Below are 23,224 nucleotides of genomic sequence, written 5' to 3' on the forward strand. Positions count from 1 at the left end.
TAGTACCTGAATCTGGATCAAAAACAACAAGAGGGATTCATTTTAGTGAGCATCATTTTGTTAGGTGTAACAGCTCATGTGCTGAAATTTGACTGGATTTCACTTATTAATCAGTAATAAGCAAATGAGTGACCTTCAGAAAATTAACAACTTTATTTCCGTTTGTGGCTTTGTATTTCAGCTTGTTCTTTGTCAGTTTTGATAAAGATCAGTACTATATACTCACAGATGGCTTGGTTATTTGCTCAATGTAGCACTTTGCCAACCCAATGCTCAATAACAACACAAACCCTATCCAGTTTCTCTGCCATTTTCTTAGGTTTTGTATTTATTTAATTTTGAAAAGCCTCTATCACATCAGTTTCAAAACTAACTAAGGTTCTTATAAGTTTAGGATGAAAACTATAAGTTGTTTAGGTCAGAATATGCTGAATCTGACCATGGCTCTATGGATTCTGTGTTACAAGTTTTGATAATAAGGAACAGAAAGGCCATTACAATACTACAAAGACTTCTGAAGGCACACACACAAAGAACTCCATGATGTTTCAGGGTTAAGTAGAGACCTACCATCTCAAATTCAGAAGGAAACCATATGTGAAAAGCTTTTCAGAAATGAAATGAGAGTTGAGTTTAGCATTTTCCCCTTTAGGATATTTTCACAACTAAACTTTGCTTCTCTTTATGCAGGAAAAAAAACAAAAAAAGTTCATGCTACTGTCCGCAAATCACCCTGCAGCTGCAGTAGACTGTTCTTGTTCCAAAACCAAAGGCAAATGCAACATGCAAACTTTGGAACAAGATGGGGAGAATGCCAGTAGAACACCCAGGATGCTTGCATACAGCCTTGCTGACTATCATGGATCATTCACATGTCATTCATCTTTAAAAGGAGGCATGTACCCCACCCATCTTAGCAATATTAGAGAAGGCAATCTTCCTTTATTCATGAGTACTCAGACTTATGTCAAGATGAAAGGAAGGTGAGGTCCTTCACAATTTTGTTAAGAGTTGTTGACTCTCTCTCTGTCTTAGCCCTTGATATGCCTGAAAAATCTATGAACTAATCATAGAAGCGAGCTAAGCACTATTTTTCCCAGCAAAGTAAATAATTTAAACAAAACTTGGTCTGCAAGACTCACGAAGAGCCATTATACAATGCTTTGCTAAGATTTCAAATCCAATCATTTTAATACATGTGTTGTCGAAAGCTTTCATGGCCGGAATCACTGGGTTGCTGTGAGTTTTCCGGGCTGTATGGCCATGTTCCAGAAACATTTTCTCCTAAAGTTTTGCCCACATCTATGGCAGGCATCATCAGAGGTTGTGAGGTTTCACAACTTCTGAAGATGTCTGCCATAGATGTAGGCGAAACGTTAGGAGAGAATGCTTCTGGAACATGGCCATATAGCCCGGAAAACTCATAGCAACCCAATTTTAATACATGTTTTGCCGAGATATAGTGCGAGCATGGTGTAGCAGTTTGACCCTGAAGACAAGGGTTTGAATAGCTGCTCAACCATGGAAAGCTACTGGGTGATTTTGGGCAAGTAATATTCTTTCAGCTCTAGAGAAAGAAAAAGGAAAGCTTTCTCGCAGCAAATCTTGCCAGGAATATACTATGATAGATTTGCCTTGGGGTTGCCGTAAATTGGAAATGACTTAAAGACAACCACTAATTTGCCAAGATACCTGGTTGCATTATCATGATCTTTAATCCTTGTCAGCTAGACCAACAACTCTGATTAAACAGTTAGATTTACTAAAACAACCCACATCCTTTCTTCCTCTTACCAAGTATAATGCCTTATGGGTCATGCACAACTATCCTGCCATCCTCAGAGTCTCTTTCAATGAAAAAAGATGAAGAAAGGGAATTATAGCATAAGGTTGTTTACTCAGATAAAAACCCTTGTTGTTCTATTACTCCTCTCACTCCTACAAATTTCAAAGCACTCTTTGGATTTAGTAATCCAAATGTGATTTCTGTTGGGTTCCATGTTGTAAATACGTGACCATCTTCAGCTATAAGTCCTGAAATGTATAATTCTCAAGCAGAGCTGTGAAAAAAGACCAAAAAGTTAATTAATAACAAAAGGATCAAGCATTCAGCATGTAGACAGGGCCTATATTTGTTTAGAGGAAAACTGTTACACTGCTCACTGAATGCTTCACTATCGTTCACTATCTCCTAACGAAATGTTTCTTTTGATCTATCTGTGGATGCCTCTATACTGCAGAATTAATGCAGTTAATCAATTGTCATGGCTCAATGCTATGGAATCATGGGAACTGTAATTTTGCAAGGTCTTTAGCTTCTCTGCCAAAGAGAATTGCTGCTTCACCAAACTACAAATCGCAGGATTCCATAACATTGAACCATAGCACTTAAAGTGGTCTCAAACTGAAATAATTTAACCATGTAGATGCACCCTTTGTCTCCCAATGACCCTATCTGGGGTTTGATCAAGCTTTTATATTCCTCACTCATTGAGCCCTTTTTTTTCAGCACTTCCGCAGGCCAATGTATCTGCCAACTTCATAATTCTTTATATTCAAAACTACATTCATTTAAATGTACGGTAACTCCTGCCCATAGAGAAGTGGAGTAAAAGACATACATTGATTCCCAGAAAATGGAGAAAAACAACATGAAGCTTTTAAAGTAATGCACTCTCTAATGTATTTTTCAAATTGTCAGAAATCAACATTATCAAAAGATATTGCTTTTAAAGAATAAGTAAATTATTTTTGCATTCTATCTCTTCTGTGTCTTTGCACCATGGACCAAACTCAACAAGCTGAGTTGCTTCAGGCAGTCTAAGTGGAGTAGATCTTATCAGTAGATGATGCCATAAGGTGGTCACATAGAAGTTCTACAGAAATGACAGAGGTGAATAGCAGTGATTGAATAGGTATTTAAATGCTATGTTCAAATATCTCTAAAGAAACTTTTCTCTAAAGAAGCTAACATACTGCACTCAATTGCCGAACCTTCCCCTACTCCCGGAAAAAGCCCAGGATGGTGTAACAAGGCAACTTTACACAACCATGGATGACATGTTAATTTCTAAGGAAATCTAACTTAAAAAGAAAGCATTTCCAGGATCCATGTGTGAAAAATAAGAGTGCAAAAGCCAAAAGATATACTGGTTACCCCCTCTTATTGCTCCTCAGTAATTGGAATGTGAAACTACAAATAAGAACTTGTTTTCAGTTTTAGGACTTCCTTAGAAAAGACAGAACTGAACTGAATGTCAGTGGAAGTGTAGTTCGGTGATCAATTGCTAAATTATCAGCAGCCTATTGACTTGCTATATATTTCTGATATATAACCCTTAACCTTCATTGCTATACTATTGTTACCAATCCATAGCTGTATGCTTAGTACAACTATAAATTTATTATTTTATAAAAATGCCATCCATCAAGTATCCTCACTGAAACAGGCAAACTGTGAATTAAAGTAGGCAATGAGCTGTTATTGACAGAGTCATTAGAGGAAACATAAAAGGGTCAATACCATGTTATTTAATATGTTCAAATATGAAGTTTTTCTCTTGTGATTTGTAAAAGGGTCAGCAGTCAAAACTCAAGTGTAATGCTTATTGATCTATTTCAATCAAGAGAATTTAAAAATACAAATGTTCTATTATGTTTTAAAAAGCAAAATTTCAGTTTGAAATTATTGGCATGTAGCAAGAGGAAATCCTAATTTCACACTTTTCAGCTATCTCTCATTTTTCTAACAGCAGGAGTGGTCAACAAGAAAAAGCCTGTTTTCTCTGGTGATCAGGAGTTCCACATGCCAACAAAGTTAATACTCTTCTGCTTTGCTGTGTGAGATAAATAATGAAGAACAGTAATTCTTCCTGGGGAACTTGGCCTTAAATTACTGCATTAATAGCTAGGTTATACCAATGAGCCTAACTCTGCTCATTAAAAGCCAAACACATTTACGTAAAATGGTTTTAGTGAGAAACTACTCATGGAACTGGAATAAACAAAGAAAACTACAGCAAACTGCCATTGTTGCGGGTGGTATAGTAAAATAATAGAAATATGTGCAATCCAATCCTAGTTATGTCTACACAAGGCCCTCTGAATTCAACATATCTCATTTCCAAGTAAGTAATGCATAGGATTGCAGTTTTAGTGTATCACTTGACAACCACTCAGCCTACATTATTAAACAACTGAAATCTACCAGCATGTTTTAACAAGTCTCTCTTTATCTTTTTACAGTTATAGACTTCTTTCTTAAATCACCTGCTTATATGTTTTGGCAACATTAGATACAAATGATTAGTTGTATAACTTCTTAGCATAAAAAATGCATTTTTAAGCCACAACATACCATACTTCATTAGTACTTTTGCCCATCCATTGATACAGTTTCATATGGCTTTCATACATCAGTTCTACTAACTGCATGTCTTTGCTTCAAGAAACTTACTGCAGCTTGATATTATGATGTTATTATCTCCTTAACCACCAGAATTCACAACAATCCAGTATTATTTTAAAATGTTGTGTATACATTTCTCATCACTGAGATTTTTAAGGACATAAGACAGGATTTTAAGGGGTGCAACTAAGGATATTATTGTCTGCATAGAAGACAATGTGTTACAGACTAAAAAAAATGCAAGGGCATTTCTACCAATAATTTTAACAGCATTTCAAAGTTTCAAAATTCAAGACAATATAGTGCCATAACAGTTCATGAGCTAAAATGAGCAAGTAGTTAATATAAAGTAAATAAACCCTTCACAAGTATCTATTACTGATTTAGCCATGACAAGAAAACAATAATAAGGATATCATGATCATGTTGGTGCTAATGCTGTAAGAGATTTTGGCACAGAAAGAAAAAAATCCTTACAAAGAGAACACATCAGGATGCTAAAATGCCAACAATAGGAATAACACCACATTTACTTAAAGTCCAGGATTTTCTGATCAGCAGTTTTGACAAATGTACAACATAGTGACCCAGGTAGGATTTTGACCGACCACTTAACAGGCATGGAAAGCAATAATATCCCATAATAACTTTAGCAGTTTACTTGAAAACAAATTCTCCTCTGAGCCATGATATCATCTGAAAATCACAAAGCAGCATACACTGTAATGTGAACACAGCATGGGGCATTTAAGCCTTGTAACTCTCTGTGTGTGTGTGTGTGTGTGGGCATGCATTCTCAGAGTTCTTCTTTGTTATCTTGGCAAGAAATTCTGGAGAAAGGCAGTCATCTTTGGAAATAAAAACCATTAAGCCATGCTTGTCTGATGCTGCAATACAGCTCCTGAATGAATAATAAGGGATGCACAATACCTTTCGTAAGTCTCCTCAGTATTTGACAACGGCATTTGAAAGAGACAGCTATCATTCTTGCTGGCTGCCTTCTTCAGTGGCAAAGTCTACTCAAGACTCTGCTTTGGTGGATGCAGCAGAAGCATATGAATTCCTCGCACACATACCAGAAGAAAGGTAGTCCCAGCGGGGAGTGACAAAGCTTAATTCCTCTTGGCTGATGCAGAGATCAGCTCCATGTCATCCAGCAAAGCTGTGTCATTCAGTACTACTACTACGATCGCCACCGCTTGCAGCGCCCGATCAATGGCTTTTTTAAAAAGGCAATATTTCTTCTAACAGCTGCAAAGCATCAAATTCTGTAAGATCCCAGCAAAGATACTCAACGCGGCTATGCTACAGCCTCCCAGCCTCGCGTACTGTGGAGTGAGCTTGTGATGCTGTTCCAGGCAAAGGGCCATGTATTTCAGTACAATCAGGGGATTTTGCCCCCTCCTCTTCCTCCCCGCTCCCCAAATCCTTCAGATATTTAACTCTCTTAGTGCTGCTTAACGAACAAGAAGAACTCTTTCACACACATCACCATCATTCTTTCTAATTTTTAAAAAAGCTATTATTACAGAAATCATTTGGAATCTGCACAGATGCCTTGCTCTCCCTGAAAATGAAAGGGACGGAAGAAAAAAATGAATAAAGAAACACACATTTCATACGAGGAGAAGGAGAAGATGCTTTCCATGTAGGTGCAAACATGAAACATCACGATGATACACAGAGAACACATAGGGAGTCAAGATATTTATGGGAAGAACAATGAAATATGTCTAGGTCCACATGTTCTGCCTTGAAGCATTTCATGAACAACACACCACAATCTAACCAAACTTTACGCACGGTTCCATATTACTCAGCTTATTGAAGGATTTTACAGCCTCTTCTTTAACCTAAGCAAATTGACCTGCTCAATTATAGCTCATTCGTAACATAATCAGGTGGAACATGGACAGCTTTCCCCAACCTTGATGGTCAACTAAGGCTCTTCTTGTGCTCAAAAACTCTAGAAAGACCAGGTCATAAAACTTTACAGACAAACTAGAGATCTTCTTTATGTTGTGTAGGAGACCACATGAGCACAGCAATGCTTTGTAGACCTCTATGTTATTGTTGTTTTTATTGAGAACCAGCATGGTGAAAATTTGAGAATACTAAACTTGGGGAAGGAGGTTTCAAATCCTTATTTTAAGTCAACTGGGTGGCCTTGGACCAGTTACTATTGCTCAGCTTAGCCTACCTCACAGGGTCGTGGTATACATTAAATAAAACATACAGAGGAGGCTCATGAATGCCATCTTGAGCTTCCATGGAGAAAAGCAGGCTACATATATACTAAATAGATATAATAAATTATCATAAATCTTGGCACTATTTAAAAATGCATACCCATGAGTCAACTACAGCAAGCAAAAGCTAGGTCAAGTAACTATATCTTATAATTCTCTTAAAAAAGAATTCCCAGCAAATGCCACAAAATTTCTCTTCTGCAAATTACTAAAAATTTAACACACTCAGAGTGTTCAAGGGGGCATTTCCAGATGACCTTAAAAATAGGTGTTGGCTATTAAGGACTATATTACCTTAAATGTATTTCAGAGGTCAAACCTTTGAGGTTATAAATGTATGACCAATAGCTGACACTTACAAGATGAGGCACAACTCTATCTTAATCCCAAATGCTGGAAAAGACTCTTGGTGACAACAAACGGTATAAAGATGAATGTGGAAGTATCCAAATATGCCAAATCTATTTTTATTGGCAAGAGCAGGACAAACACACATCTGTTGTCCCAAAGACCATATGAGTGTGCCCAACCATTCTTTACTTCAAAGTGTCTGTTGCTGGCTTTCAAAAGATATGATATTCACAGACGCAAATTCTTTTTTTGAACGTGGCCAAAGGAAAAGGAAACCATCTACATCTAGCCTACAACAATCACTGTATGAGAACCTCTAAAGTATTACTTGATTTTATGACCTCTTCTTTAAACTAAGCAAATTTTAACCTTCAAAAGCATGCCTGAGGACTCAGATGTGTCCATTAGTGGGCATAATATGAGTGGAGAAATCAGAAAAGCATCTTTTCCACGGTTGAAGTTCTCTTGAGGAATTCCTTCCCTCTAGAAGCCTGACTGACACCAGCATTGCTTTCTTTTTTATTTGCAGGACATAACTTTTTGTGCATGTCCATGTTTTTGAACTTTTTTAAGCCACATAAAGCTGTGTTAATTTGTTTGTATTGTACAGTTTAAAATGTTTTTATTTTGCTTAAATTATATGTTGATATTAATTTAGAATTATCTAAATTGTTTATACTGCTTTATATGTTTGGCTCTCTGAGATTTCATGGTAATGGGGGAAGATAAAAGCATTCATTTGGATGAATGAATGAATGAATGAATACATAAATAACTTGCCCTTGCTCTTCAATTATGGTTTTGCCCCAACTCTTTTTGACACAGAACTGTATGAAATCTTAAGAGAAGGACTTTGTCTCCTGCAGTTGGTGTCTCCTATGTCAGTGTGTCAGCAAATCCCCTCTGGATTGTATAGTGGGCACATTGTATGAGAGGTTCTGTTCCAGGACTCACAGCCAATATGAAAAAACAAACATGACCCTATATTATCCAGCGGAAGTGACTCAAATGTTCATGCTTCAGTGTGTCCACATTCACACCACCACCATTTACTAATACAAGGTACAGCAATCTGTCTTTGGTGGAAAACATGGCTCCAGACCCAAGGACCAATTGCCTCCAGAAAGACTTGCTCTCTCTCTCTCTCTGGATTCCTCTCTTTGTTCTTGTTTTCAGTTTACAGAGAAATTATTTGTAAAGAGATCTATATCATCCATCTGTGAAGCTAAATACACATCAATCTATGGCTTGTTGCTATGCCATATCTGCTCCAGAGGATCCAGAGCAGTATACACTTTAAAGGAATTGTCCAAGGTGTTGAAGATGGAGTTAGTGCCATGTACTGAACTGAACTGAAACCAAAGCCAATACACTGTTCCACTGACATGAGAGATACCAGTCACCACTGGATTCTATTGCTCATCATGATATTAATGGGAAATTTGTGGAAGTCAGCAGCCCTTTTTGGACCACCATCCAGTCTCCAGTGCTGTAACTTGGCTCCATTCCATACATTGCAGACCCACCAGGAGCCTGGGAACAAACACAGTGACCTATCTGGTAATGAGCACCAAAGAAATGACCACAATATCCACCTATCTGTATATTAACAATTTTTCACCCTTACTAAGGAGGAGAGGCATGCCATGGACCCTGATGGGTAGAGAGGATATCATAGAATCATAGAATCATAGAGTTGGAAGAGATCTCGCAGGCCATCCAGTCCAACCCCCTGCAAAAAGCAGGAAAATCCCATATCACAGCAACGTTGTCTATACAACTGCTCAGATAGGTTCTGTTCATTACTTAAACAACACCTGTTTACCTCTTGGTCAGCTCCCCAGCTAGTGGTCTTTCTCTTTGATCCATGTGGCTGCTCCTATCAATGATACTGAACCACTCAGTCACAGCCATGGATGGGGGAATGAATAGACATGTACACTGTTTTATCCCTATAGCATATAGTGACAAAAATATCCAAAGCCACACAGTGGCTGTGTTAGTAAATATCACAGCGCAACAGACTAAAAACAAATGCATTGCTATGTCATGCTTACGCTCAGAGTTAAGTCCTATGGTCCATCATCTTCAGGCAAGATCCAAAATACAAATCCGATTGTTCCAGTCCTTCCATCTGGAACCCAAACCAAAAACATTTACATCACTTTCTTAATGTTAAATAAAGCTAAGGCATTGGGAAACAAGGCCATTCTGTTACCCAGGACACTGAGTGAAGAAGAGAAAGTGGAATAATGCATTTTGTTTTTACCTGCTATTTCTATCTAAAGTACTTACAGGATTATTTTGAGGACTATAAAAGCCACATGGGAAAAATATATCTCCCTTGCAAGTCAAACCTTGCTTGGACAAAGCTATAAAACCTGAAATAGATGTCCATTTCCTTATAAGCAGAAATGGACCACCACCACTTATGATGATAATGATGAAGAATTGAACCCTGTAATAAACCTTGTTGCCAGTTTTGCCCTTAGATGATTATCAAAGGTTTCATTGAATATTCTCCAACAGGCATGTGACAATGCCTACGAATAATTCCCTTTTCCAGTTATATAGGTCAGTCTCTATGATCTATGCTATTTTGAAGGCTCTGTAACATTTGGGAAATGGGAAATTTCACCTGATCTGGATGAGGTTGCATTTCTCTTTAAAGAATAAGTTTGGAGTTTAGAGGTTTCATCATTTTTTCCTTTTTATCTTTTTTAGAAATGCATCAGAAAAAGTAATGGACGTAGAACTCCTCTACTTGTTATTTGTGAGGTTATAATTGAGGCAAGCAGTAAAACATATTGACTTGATGCTTAATAAGTACACTGCTTAAATGCTTAAGTACATTACTTAAATGCTTTCCTGCATACATCTTTGCTTGCTCTTCTCTTTTACAACAATTACTACAAATTTGTTGTTTAAACAGTGTAATACATTGCAGTTTTCTCATGTTGCTGTGATGCATTATTATTCAAATACCATGCCGATTTAAAACCATAATCCAATATGGGGTAAACATACTCATAGAGAAGATAATCACAAAAAACTAAATGTCTACACACAATTCTTGCACATCATTGTAAAAATTTCCTTTGGAACACTAAAAATATCTCAATATATTACAGCTGCCCATAAACTTAAAAGATTTCCATGGAGTGCCCAGAAGGTTATGAACCTCTTCTTGATCCTGCATACATTAGCTGCATTTAGCCTTAACGTTAACCCAAAGTTGAAGCCTACTGAAAGAAGCCTGAGTGAGTTTCAGACTTTCACAATCTCTAATCCTCCATCAGCACACACATGGGGAGTCTAGAAGCATTCATTTCCATTTTCAAATAAAGTCAATCCTCCACATTCTCATGCAAGAGTATAAGTGGAAAGTGGAAAACCTCAAATAAGAAAAACCATTCCTTTTTTTTAACCTATAAGAACATCTCCCCAGGAAACTCTAGGTCCTCCAGCATGACCCAATGGCCAATGTCTGATGGAATATGACCACAGAGTTGCATTGGAGGACCTAGAGAACCTGTAAATGTGAGATGTCAAACGCAGAAAGGTGGAGAGCTGACTATAATTCATTTATTAACAAGAAGAAACCCACCCCATTTTAGGTAAACAAACCAGGATTGTAAACCAGGATGGGATCATGGTTCAATTTTTTTTAAGCTGGGACAGGTCCTCTAAATGATCTAACACCCATGATCCTTAATCACACACCCTACTAATAGGGTTGATAGGAACTGTGGCCCAGAAGTACCTTGAGAGGTATAAGCCTCTTGCATGTGTATGTTCCTTTAAGTCCCCTGTCAACTTATGGTAACTCCTACCTTAAACCACAGTTAAGATGAACCACAGTTTGTGTATACTTAAAACATAGGAAACCATACATTTGTAAAATGAAAACTAACTTCTCCGTGCATTCAATCTTGATGGCAATTTCTATTTTCTTTTCAGTACAAGCAACATTGAGCCCATACGCCCGCTCCTTCTGAACTTTATATTTCCATGAGAGATGAGAAAATTTTTGACAATGATGTGTGATGAATAATTAATTGTAGTTTCATCCAGATTGCAGGCAGCATGGTGTACTAGTTTGAGTAACAGGCTATAACTTTGGCAACCAGGATTCAAATCTCCAGTCACCCATAAAACCTACTGAATAACCAACATCAGCTTTGGATTCTGAAATATAAGCAAACCCGGTTCAAGGAAAGTAGTTTTCTAGGATTGAATTAAACATAGTATATGCTTTATACTCTTAAAAAGCTCTGACACGGTTACGAACCAAAATACTAAGTGCTATTATAGCAGCAAGAAAGCAAGAGTGGAATAAAGTTGTAAGCTATCATGGAGCTAGATACAAAACACGACTCTATATCGTGCTGCTTTAAAGCCATGAATAGGCTCAGTTCTAGTGTTGGAAATCATACTCCATGAAAACAAAATCAGCAAATAAAAATCATTCACTGACCATAGTGTAGACTGAAGTCTTCATGAAGATTTCTAATGCCTACATACATGCAATGCAGTGACATTTTTTGTGCATTTTAAAAATACAATCCCAACTTCACACTACACCATATGCACCCATTTATTTCACTTGGACTGCAATGGCAATAAGCTATAGGATCCTGGGTTTGTAGTTTTGTGAGGCACTAGAGCTTTCTGATGGAAATGTTTAAAAATAGCTGTCTAAACAAATCACAGGAGTCCATATGAAGTTGTCATCACAGAGAAAGTGGACTACAAAAAATAGTTTTTAAAAAAAAAATTGCATCTTCTCCACATATTACTCCCACCCCCCAACCTTTGAGGAAATCAGGCAGAAATCTTGACTTCACCCACCTCATTTTCAATATTTTGTTCCAATGTGATAACATTCATCCCCTGCCCCCCAAATGGGAATAATTTAACACTTGACATTTTACTTCAGAAAAATTGTGAATTATCCTGCCTTTCCTTTAAGAAGAAGGTATTAATTTTCCAACTCCTTCAAAGCAACATAATAAGTTATATGTTCTATCCTCTTGCTTTTAGTGCTGGGAAGGAAATTGGGTAGCTATGCTTTGTGCTCTTTAGGATCTCTTCTACAATAAATAATTTCATAGATTTTTGCCATTTTTAGGCATAAGGATAAGAATGAAAACTGTAACTGGTTCTCTTAGGAATATTTTGCAAAATCGTTATGATCATGTAAGTGCTGAAAAGCCATGCATAGCTGGTACTCAATGCAAGCAAATTGTGTTCTTCCACCACTCAGAGGATATAAGTATTTGCATGTCACTTACAGCATTCAAAGACCAAGCAAGCAATGACGGTACAAAAACTTCACCCAGTGTTGTAAAGGACTTTCTTCTCATGACTCCCATGCTTTTGTTAATTGTCTCTATATTCAAGACAAAGATTCTCACTTTAGACCAAAGCTCTCAAATATTTCCTTCCATCTTATGGGATTCTTCATCCAATTGAAAACCAGTGAAAGGAGTGGGGAATTTTACTAATACCTTTGAGGTGAGGGAATTTTACTTTGACTAATAGGTGGGTGGAAATTTTCCTTATCTCTCTCTTCTAAAAATTCCCCCTACCCTAACACCGTGGTTCCATTTGAAAAGTGACTTGATTTAGTACTTAAGATGCTATATTATATTCATGGGCATTCTGTTTGAGGAATGAAGACTGTCTGAGGAATGAAAAATAAAGACAGAGGATTGATGCAAACAAAATCTCACTTACTTGATTTTTAAGAACATGACATCTCTCTGGCCCTCCTCAAAATTCATCCAAGCCAACCTTGAGGAAAGCAGGGGTGTGTGTGCTTTTGAGTGACTGGCCAAATATAAAATAATATACTGGAGGTTCTCAACAGATAAACCTTTAAAAACCATAGATTTTGGCTACCTATATATCTCATGTCTTCATGCATTTCTTGTTGATTTTGGTTGCCTCAGGGGGAAATATGACCCCTTGCTAATGTCAATAGCAACAATCATGTTGGCTGGGATAATGTGAATAGTATGGCTGGCTACGGTGATCATAAAATAATTATGGGTGCTGGAGTAATAGGCAAGAGAGCAGCAGCAAAAGCCATCTTTGCCAGAAGAAAAAGCTGCCTGCTGGCCCCTAAGTAGACACCTGAAATGGCTCCAAAATGGCATTATACCAGTGTGACAGATTGTTATGCCAGCATAAAGTACCAATAGGATTTTGGCTGATCATACAAGCATAGTTTTATATGCCTCTTCCCAAAGCATATCAGCCAGAAATGTATAAGTTGTGCAATAACTCTGTGCTCCAATCAGTATTCCTAAAATGTGCTATGGCTTATTATTACTGAAAATGTTGGGTTTCCCTTCGCCTTCCACAAATAATACTATGGCATATTGAGTTCAAATGCTAATTGATTGTAATTCCTTTCATCCCATCTCTCATACAACTTGTGGAAAACAGCACACTGGGTTGAAATGGAATAATTTCTACACCTTTCCATCCACCCCTGCCCCCCCTCCAGACACTGAGCACATTTTCTGTAAGCAAAACTTGGTTGTGTTTCTCCCCACTGCTTTACTGTAACATGTTGACCTACTCTAAATTACAAGTTATGTAAGGAGAATCAAAGCACATTTTGTTTCATAGCTTATTTATAAACCTTAGGGAGAACATAAAGGTTTGATGAGTTAGAGATCTAGAATGTTTACTATATTATTGTTTGTGTATTTCTACATAAAATGGTTACTGCTGTATACTGCAAGTAGCTTCTTATTTTGCAAGGGTGTCAAATGTTATTAAGATGAAAGATATTTTTAAATAACTATTGCTGAAGAATAAAGAACCTTTTAAAAATGAGTCTTGCTAGACAATAGAAGAAAATAAATTAATATTAGCAAATAATGCTAGATTTCTAAGCCAGAATTTATATCTATATCCTGTTCTCAAATTGTACTGATTAAAAGGAATTAGCTAAGAAATGCTTATGTATAATCTGTGGTAAGATATTGTCCAAATCAAAAGAGAAACAGATTCTGAGCAATTCACGCCTGAAATGTCCATGAAAGTCAACTTAACAATACTGTGGCTGTTGTATTTTCAACATATCATGGGAAAATATGACTATGGGGAAAGATAGCAATGCTGAGAAAAGTGGAAGTAAATAGGAAAAGAGGAAGACTGCATTACACAAGGATTGACTCAAAAAGAAAGCTATGGCCTTAAGTTTGGAAGACCACAGCAGGAATCTAACCTCCTAAAATCTCATATTCAAAGAGGTGCTGTAAGTTGAACTATATGATGTTCAACTAACAACACAACAAAATATCCTCCCATAATAGATGATTAAAAATTGCTAAAACAAATTCGTTTTTAAGGTGCCATAGGGTGTTTTGGTTTGTGTTTTCCTATAGGATAGTAATCATCAATCTTTTCAAATACTCTTGATTCTCCTGTTACATCAACCTGCAACCTGGAATTGCTGCACCTTTGAAAGCCAATACGGCAATGAAACAGGAAAATATCTTATGGCAATGATGTTACTTTAACAGCTTTTACCTATGACATTGCCACTACCTTGAAACTGTGGGAATGATATAAAACATATGCATCATAGAAACATAGAGTAGGAAAAGCCAGTTTCCATCAATAACACACAAGTTGTGCCACCTCCCAGATTCCCAGCTCCCAACCTCCACAACTATATTTACCCCTCTTCATTGGCTAAACACTGATGGGACCTTTGGTGTAACAATATCTGAAGGGTCACAAATTGTCCAGCACTGATCAACATGGATCACCACTTAGTGTGCAAACCAACACAGTTGTCCTGGTACAAATGCTATGCAATTATCCTTAAATTGGATTTGCAAAGTGTTCAATTCTTGTTTAAAAATAATCCATAGCTTTTGCAGGAGATGTGCTAAATGGAACGTACCCACTGGTTTAATAAATTCCAGCCATTGCCATATCAATAATTTGATAACATTTGTAACAGTCTGTTGGTTGAACTTCCAGGCAAAGATAATGACTTCCATCATATGAAATGATCACATAATGAAGTAAATCATAACCAGGCTGATTTTCCACCATTATAGAAAGAAAGCAATCCCCCTGAAAACAAAAGCACATTCCAATGACAAAAATCACTACATAAGAAAAATAAACTGCAAAATTATCCACACGGGTGACGTACTGCTTGTTTCTACTAGCAACATGCATGTAATTAAATACTGTGGGATTTAATGTAATCTCAGAAGTAAGCGATCCCTCTGTAATCTCAAAAGCAGGGGATCTCACTGTCTGGGAAATAGCTTCAACTTGCTACTGCATATCATTAAAGATATGTAATTCCAACAGGGCTTTGTCCTTTTTCAATTAGTCATAACGATGATCTCCCTGCTGCTCCTGTTGGAGTTTGACAATTTGAAACCTAGACAAAAACAACAAGCAGTTTCTTCCAGGAACAGTTTCATCTGAATTCTCTTTGGTTTTGTATACAGGAAAGGAGCTGGCATTCATAAGACTGTGGGATAAGCAGATGACAAAATGAAAGAGAATTAAAAATAAAGAGCAAATCATATTATACTGGCAGAGAACACAAGACTTTCATGCAGAAGGATTGCGGTTATACTCCCTGACATTTCCTGTTAAAAGGCTGTTAGGAAATAAGATCCCTGCCTGAGACCCTGGAGAGTATCTATCAAGCAAGACGGATCAGTGATCTGATTCACTATGAAGTAGTTTTATGTATTGAATCTAGATCTCTTGTTTTTTATTTCAATGCATTGCCATAATATAAATGTTTAGGATATTTAAGCATGCCCAATTATAAACAGTGGTTTGGCACTGCGACAAAGTTTATGTTCTTGAAAGCAAATGATCCAAGTTCACTGAAAAAGGAACAGCAGACAATCTACAGGAGGAAAACCATAGTAGGAGAATGTGAAAGTACATTTGGTGACTAGGTGAAGACATTTTGAAGGAGAGACCATTTTCCTATTCCTAGTAAAGGTTTTCCCAACATTAAGTCTAGTTGTGTCCAACTCGGGGGGTTGCTGCTCATCTCCATTTCTAAGCCAAAAAGCCGGCGTTGTCCATAGACATCTCCAAGGTCATGTGGCCGGCATGACTTCATGGAGCGCTGTTACCTTCCTGCCAGAGCGATACCTATTATCTACTCACATTTGTATGTTTTCAAACTGCTAGGTTGACAGAAGCTGGAGCTAACAGTGGGAGCTCCCCCCACTCCCCGGATTCGAACCACCAACCTTTTGGTCAGCAAGTTCAGCAGCTCAGTGGTTTAATCCGCTGCACCACCAGGGATTCCTATTCAAGACCAAACCCTCAAATGGAGCGTATCTGAAAATATCTGCAATAAATTGTGGACTCTAAGAGATTAAAGCTATACTTAAATATATAGAAAGTACATTTAAGTAAGTCTAGGAGCAAGGTAGGCCTGCAGTGTGTGAATGAGGAGAATATTTTCCTTCCTCTGCTTGGTGGCAGATAACACTGAAGGGTGTGGAATGAATATGACAGGCATTGGCCTTGCAAATTAAAAATAACTTCCCTTTGCCTTGAAAATAATCAATACCTGGCTTTTCTCTCTTGTTTCTTGGGTGTGAGTGCAAAAGGGAAGCATTTCTGGACTATTTGCAACAACAACCTATGAAACAGGAAAATATGGAGGTGTATAAAATTGTTACGTTCAAATCAAAGCAACAAGCAGGAAGGCAGGGCTTTTAAAATGCCAACTTTGAAAAGAAAAGCCGTTTCACTGACACAGCATGTCCATATTTGTGTGTAACTGCAAGACCGTATTCAATTTCCTTTGCTGAGCCTGTCTGAGTGCTGAAATTGGAACTGGCAGGTTAGTCTTTGATGCCATTTGTACAGCAGCAACCCAACTAAGCATTTCTCTAAGGCCAGGCTTTGTTTACTGCTACAGTGCTTCTTAGGTGAAAAGGAATCTATAGAGACTATGAAGCATGAGATATTATACTCCCCATCAGATGTTGTTAGGGAATAAAAGCTGAACTCAGGCTGGACTCAGACCTGATGTCCAATGGATGTAAAAGATTAATAATAATAAATCTTTATTTATATCCCGCTTTTCCCCCTGAGTGGGGCCCAAAGCAGCCACAACACTTTAAAAAACAGTGCAAACAACAAACACGTATAACAATAAAATCATCTATAAGAATGACATAAGTAAACATTCTAAAATCATTTCACAATTAACAATTAACATTATCAACATGCATCTTAATAATTGTCTATGCCTATGTAGAGTTACCTTAATAGAATTACTGGATTCAGCCCAAGCTTATAAATCTCATTGACTACAATGTGATTTATGAGCTTGCAAGTAGCTTCAGGACTGCAGTTTTACCTCTGCATAGGTTGTTTAAAATGAAGAGAAATCACATTTTCACAGGTTGTGCAGCACATGCCAGGTCCAAGAGAGGCCATGATCACCTCCAGGCTTGACAAAGTCCCTCACCTCTCTTTTGTGGTGGACCTATGGATGTGTGCTTATTTATTATATTAAAGAGTATGTAAGAATTATAAACTGAGAAAATCAGAAAATAAATTAGAAGAGAACAATGTGTTGTTCTACATCAGTGGTTCCCAACCTGTGGTTCATGGAGGCACCTTGGTGTCATTTTTAGGCCTGTTCCTGGGTTATTTGTGGTGCTGATTCAGATATTTGCATTAGATAGACCATATCAGCTCTAGATTATTAAATATGGTTTTCTGTGGGTGAGCAGATGGCGACTACTGGATGGCGTATGTTCTGTATCAGAAAATAGAGCTGATATGGTCTATCCAATAGAATTTTCTGAATCTGCACCCCAAATAACCAAACCAAATCTAAGGTTGACCAAAATCTGATTCGTAACCCCTTTGGTACTAATGTTGGAGAGTGATCCTTGGTCAAGTGGTCCCTGGTCAAAAAGGGTTGGGAACCACTGCTCTACATGAAGCTTGGGTTTCTTACCATGGACTGAGAACCACTCAACTGACTACAATAGCTGACTTCACACAGCTAACCCTGGATTGGAGACTTTCTAACTGATGTCTAGGTTTATCTGAATTTTCCCTTACAATTAAAACTATGAAAGGTAGCAGTAAATATATACAACAATTAAAAAAACCTAAACAAAATTGATAAAACAGCAGTAACTACAAACAAAATATTTTCAATGTTTGATAACAACTGGTGTTAAAAGTGTGTTGTGGACTTTGCCTTATGTCTGACAGACTGTAAGGAAACTAGAAACTAACCATTTACCCACACTGAAGTTTGCTCATGCCTGGTCTAGACCCATGTCAATCAATTACCAAGATTCTGTTTGAACAGAAAATGTTATGTCTTCCCTGAGCAATGACCTTTGTTGAGAGAAAATCAGGGACTATACAATCCCGTTGCTTCACTTTTGGCATCCACAATGTTCTCCTAGCATTGTGGGTAAGTTTGGGAAATAACTTTCAGTAGTGGTAATGCTCTTGTGCCTCCTTGAAAGACCATTTCTAGAAGGTTGTGCTGTGAGATGACTGCTTGGCTCCTTGGCAGTTATGCTTTGAGATCCTGCAGGCTTTAAATCATTCCCAAAAGAAAAAAAGAAAAAAAGACAGCTGCACCAATATATTCTTCCTGACACATTTCAAGATGAAAAAGCAGTTTAAAAGGCAGCCACATGTATAATGCATTGCAACAGTCTGAATGGGTGGTTGCCAGAAGACAAACAACTGTGGCCAGTCAAGCTTTCTGTCTGAGGTAGGTAACATCTTACAAGTATATTTAAAAATATGCATAATGTCCACAAGGGTGATGAATCAACCTACTGGGAGTTCTTCCCGTCATGCCTTCAAAAGTGATTTCACCACGAAGTCTTGTGTATTTGACATTACTGGTCTTAATTAGGACAAACCATCATTTTGTTCTCAAAGTTGTGTATAAGATGTTGCCACCTGTATCAATGGGGCTTTGACCTAAGACGTTGTACTATTCGGATTAGGCAGGATAAAGTTTAGATGATGAAATATCTGCCTTATGTGATTTGTGTTGGAATGACTTGCTGTAGGTTGAAGGTAAGAATTAATATTATATTAATATAATATATGTTTGAAGCTATTTTTTACTGCTTGGACATAAAAAAGTGGTCTTTGAGGCCATGGAAGAATTTGATTTAACAACGAAGAAGGAAAGTTTAAAAAAAGACTGAAGGCAGCAGTGTGTATTTGACACATGCCCTGCATAAAACATCTAAAGAGTTCCTAGACATCACAGCTTGCATCAGTCAATTCCAAAAAAGGTCACCATCACAAATACTTCAGTGATACCTGCCTGCAAATTCATCACATTTAATTGAGTCTTACAACGAAGCCTGAAAATACATTTTAATTCCCTTTGTCTTCACAAATCATACAATGAATAAGTATATGAAGTACAAGTAACTTAGCAAACACTAATTTAAAAAGAACTAAAATCTACTAGTCCAAATAATAAGCATTTCCTCTAGAATAGTAACAGACTAGTCAAACCTTAATTAAAACTCAATGTATATTAAAACAGAATTCCAGATGTATCATGTGGACAAACCATCGCTAATTTCACAAAATAATTATAAGCTCATCGACTCACAGATTTCATCTCATAGCACATTTCTTTTGCCTATTCCATATAAGTTATTCTGGTACTGACAACAGCATCATAGCTTGTAAAACTGGAATACATACGTGCATTTGAGCCATATATGAACAAAATACAGTCAACCTCTGTATCCACATATATGCTGTATACAGCCTCTGTATCCTCTGTATATCTCCATATATCTCCAAAACATTTTCTATAATGGGTAGCATTTTACTACACCACAGTATATGATAGGACTTGTGCATCCATGGATTTTGGTATCTATCATGGATCCAAACCTCAGCAGATACGAAAGGTTCACCATAACTATTTCTGCCTGATAAAAGAGATGTTGGGATTTGTGCTTCTGAAGAGATCATTCTTCCTCCCATAGTTCTTTCTCCTATGTGACAAACTGCTTTTGAATCAAAGTGATCTTTTCTTAAGCAATGTGTAGTATGAGATATAGATTCACTTCACAATCCAAAGTGGTCATTGCCAAGCTTTAGTGAGCCTCTAAAACTTAAAATCAATACTTTGGTGCTTACCTCCTCCTCATATATGTGTGGGCAGGTGCATGGTAAGCAAATAAATACATAGCGTAAGCTCAGACACAAAGAAACATGGTATAGAATGCTGTTTTTACCTGGATACAATCTACCGAAAACATAGTTAGAAAAATATGTGATGGGAATATTTAACGTTATGGGGTTTCTATCTCTAGAAATAAAATATAAAGCTGGAGGTATAATATTGGTCATTGGCTGTGAGGGCCAGATCTTCTTCTATGGAGTTGCATTGAGAGAACCTGCATGCACATAATTGATCAAAAGGGAGTCACAAAAGCATGAAGCATTTTGCAGAAGCATATGTTAATACACTGCACCAAGCTCTAAGACCCACTGCTTTTTCAACAAAGTGCCATAAAACTGTTGAAATGATAGAGCTGTTCTTCGGCTGCTGTTTTGAATGCAGAGATGCAGAAGAGTATGTTATACACATGGAGGAGGGGGGATGGATAGTCTCTTAAAAGGAAATTAGACATCTAACAAATATGATGCTTGATTAATACTGAATCTTTTAAAATGAAGATTCCCTTCGCCTTTCTTTTCTATCATAGATTTTTTTCTGCATTATTTCAACGTAGGGTTGAAATGTACTGGTGGATACAAATGGAAAGAAAAGCATGTAACAAAAAGCTTGCATGACCTCAGCTCTTCCATTCATCAAGCAAACTCCAGCTGCAGATTAAAATCAATGGCCTTCCTCTTAATTATTACCATTGTCTCCCCCCCCCCCCCCCCCAAGAGTCTCCTGGAATATACTTTGCCTGATCATGTTACAAATCAGACAGTGTATGTATTCCCGAGTGGCCATACACAATCTATCTCGATAGCATCCGATTACTATTTGAATTTCCTGTCATTTTGATATGGTTTCAGAAACATGGCCATTGATTTCAGAGGACATAAGGCTTTAGCCTTTTGTTTTCATCGATGTGTAATCCAAGGGAACTAAAGATTTATGATCAGCTTTATTTGAAATTGATAAGAAAATCTAAATAGAGATTGAACACCACACTTTCAGTGATGCATAAATATGAGATGCACCTGAAGCAGAAGGTATTAAAGATTCACCTTCGATTTAGCAAGCAACTTGGTTCAAGATGCTTATGTCTACAGAGTTTTCTGCACTTGAGACCCAGATTTAAATCATACTGGGAGCATTAACTTGCAAAGCTATGTATAAGGCATCTAAACAGAGACCTGAGTGAATGGTGGCAATATATTAGGCTGGGAGGGCAGGTGGATTTCTGCAGAGAGTAAATGAGACAGCATAGGCATGCCAAGTAATAGCAAATCCTGGCAAAACTTCAGATCTGTAAAAGCTTCTACAGATACTGCAACCCATAATTCAAAACTGTGACTCATGTATGTGTTAGGTGAGAGTCTTAAGCGAATAGAAGTCATTCTTTCAGATTGGTACACATTTAATTCAATACATATATAGGTTCAAGGAAGCACCGTCATCCTATTATGGGACTGTCACCAAAAATAGGAGAATCTATTTCTGGGTTGCTGCAAGTTTTCTGGGCTGTATGGCCATGTTCCAAAAGCGTAGAGGGCCATACAGCCTGGAAAACTCACAGCAACCCAGTGATTCCAGCCATGAACGCCTTTGATAACAGATCTATCTAAGTGACATATGGCCCCCCCAGATGCACTATGCCATAACTTGCTTTAGGTGCAAGCCATGGTGTGGCACTTCAGTAAAGTGTAACTCCAGTCAAATATATACATAGATTAGCTTTGGATAGTATAGAGAAGGGTTAACACCCTGTGATTTGTTTGTTTTGCTGTCTGTTCAAAACATTGCTGTCTGTTCAAAACATTTCAGCTCACTTTCTGTCCCTGTGATAATTGGATTTTGAAAAAAATTGGCTTGTTGTGGAAACAAGGATTGGCAAGAAAGCTTAAATGTAGACACCTTTTCCTCATGATAATTCAATCAGGAGTAAATTTCCCTTCCAAGGAGTAGATTTCACTCACTTCCAGTTGTCTCACCCTTGTTCTTAACTATGAGTCATTTGCAAGTCTGATCTTTGAAACTCAAGGACTGCCTGTATACATCACAAAATTTTGCTTTTTGAATTAGAAAAATATCAAGTGGTTGAGGTAGATGATTGAATCCATGTATTAGTGGGCTTTTTCTCCATGTTTGGAGCGACTTGAGAAACTGCAAGTCATTTCTGGTGTGAGAGAATTGGCCGTCTGCAAGAACGCAACCCAGGGGGCGCCCGGATGTTTTACCATTCTGTGGGAGGCTCCTCTCATGTCCCCGCATGGGAAGTTGGAGCTTATAGACGTGAGCTCACCCCACTCCCCAGATTTGAACTGCCAACCTTTTGGTCAGCAGTCCTGCCGGCACAAGGGTTTAACCCATTGTGCCACAGGGGGCTCCATTATAGAGGGATGACTGTATTACAAGTTAACATTTTCCTCATTGTGACAGGCTGTGGGAACAGTTAATATACTTTTCCTTCACATCCACAGTCCTCCAGGCTGTACAATCATGATAGTTATGATATTGCATGTTTCTAATGGAGCATCTTGTTCTGTTGTGAATGGGAATGAGACTACACCTCCAGGATCCTCATTGGAAAAATGATGCTATTTGTGTCAGGGATGAGCACATTCTGAGAAATTCAAGAACCTCTTCTGGCAACCCTTTTTCCTATCCCAGGTACATTTTTGGATTGTGACAGGTTGCTAGGAAAACTGGTAGTGGAAGCAGTCTACAGAAGTGAAGTGACCAACAGCCCTGGCTTAACACACTGGTTGAGCAAGACAGTGTTCATCTTGATCTTGACTGCAGGCATTTTTCAGGGCACTCAGTTTTGTGGCTACTTCTGCTCATACTATTGCAGTAACAGCCATGGATATTCCTATGCCTCCCAAAGAGAAGCTTGGCATTCTCATATCCCTTCAACACAGTATCTTAAAAATGTTTTAATAGTAACGGGTAAACAGAAGAATACTGGGGTTCCTTTAACAATAATAATAATAAATGCATAGATTTCACACA

At 37.7% G+C, this 23,224-nt stretch overlaps 1 protein-coding gene across 12 annotated transcripts in view; it reads right to left on the bottom strand.

The window, feature by feature from the left end:
• The window catches only part of grip1 (glutamate receptor interacting protein 1), a 444,940-nt gene that overhangs the window by 163,054 nt on the left and 258,662 nt on the right, over nucleotides 1–23,224 (bottom strand). For 2 of the 12 annotated variants that reach the window (XM_062982582.1, XM_062982578.1), the window contains exon 1: nucleotides 5,339–6,208. The exons of the other annotated variants lie outside the window; for them this stretch is intronic. In XM_062982582.1, coding sequence (XP_062838652.1) covers nucleotides 5,339–5,393 — 55 coding nt within the window. In that variant the 5' untranslated portion in view covers nucleotides 5,394–6,208. Of the gene's footprint in view, nucleotides 1–5,338; nucleotides 6,209–23,224 lie in introns of those variants that run through there. 12 annotated transcript variants of the gene reach the window in all.

This window comes from Anolis carolinensis, chromosome 5 (assembly GCF_035594765.1).
Source record: "Anolis carolinensis isolate JA03-04 chromosome 5, rAnoCar3.1.pri, whole genome shotgun sequence".
NCBI classification, from domain to species: domain Eukaryota; kingdom Metazoa; phylum Chordata; class Lepidosauria; order Squamata; family Dactyloidae; genus Anolis; species Anolis carolinensis.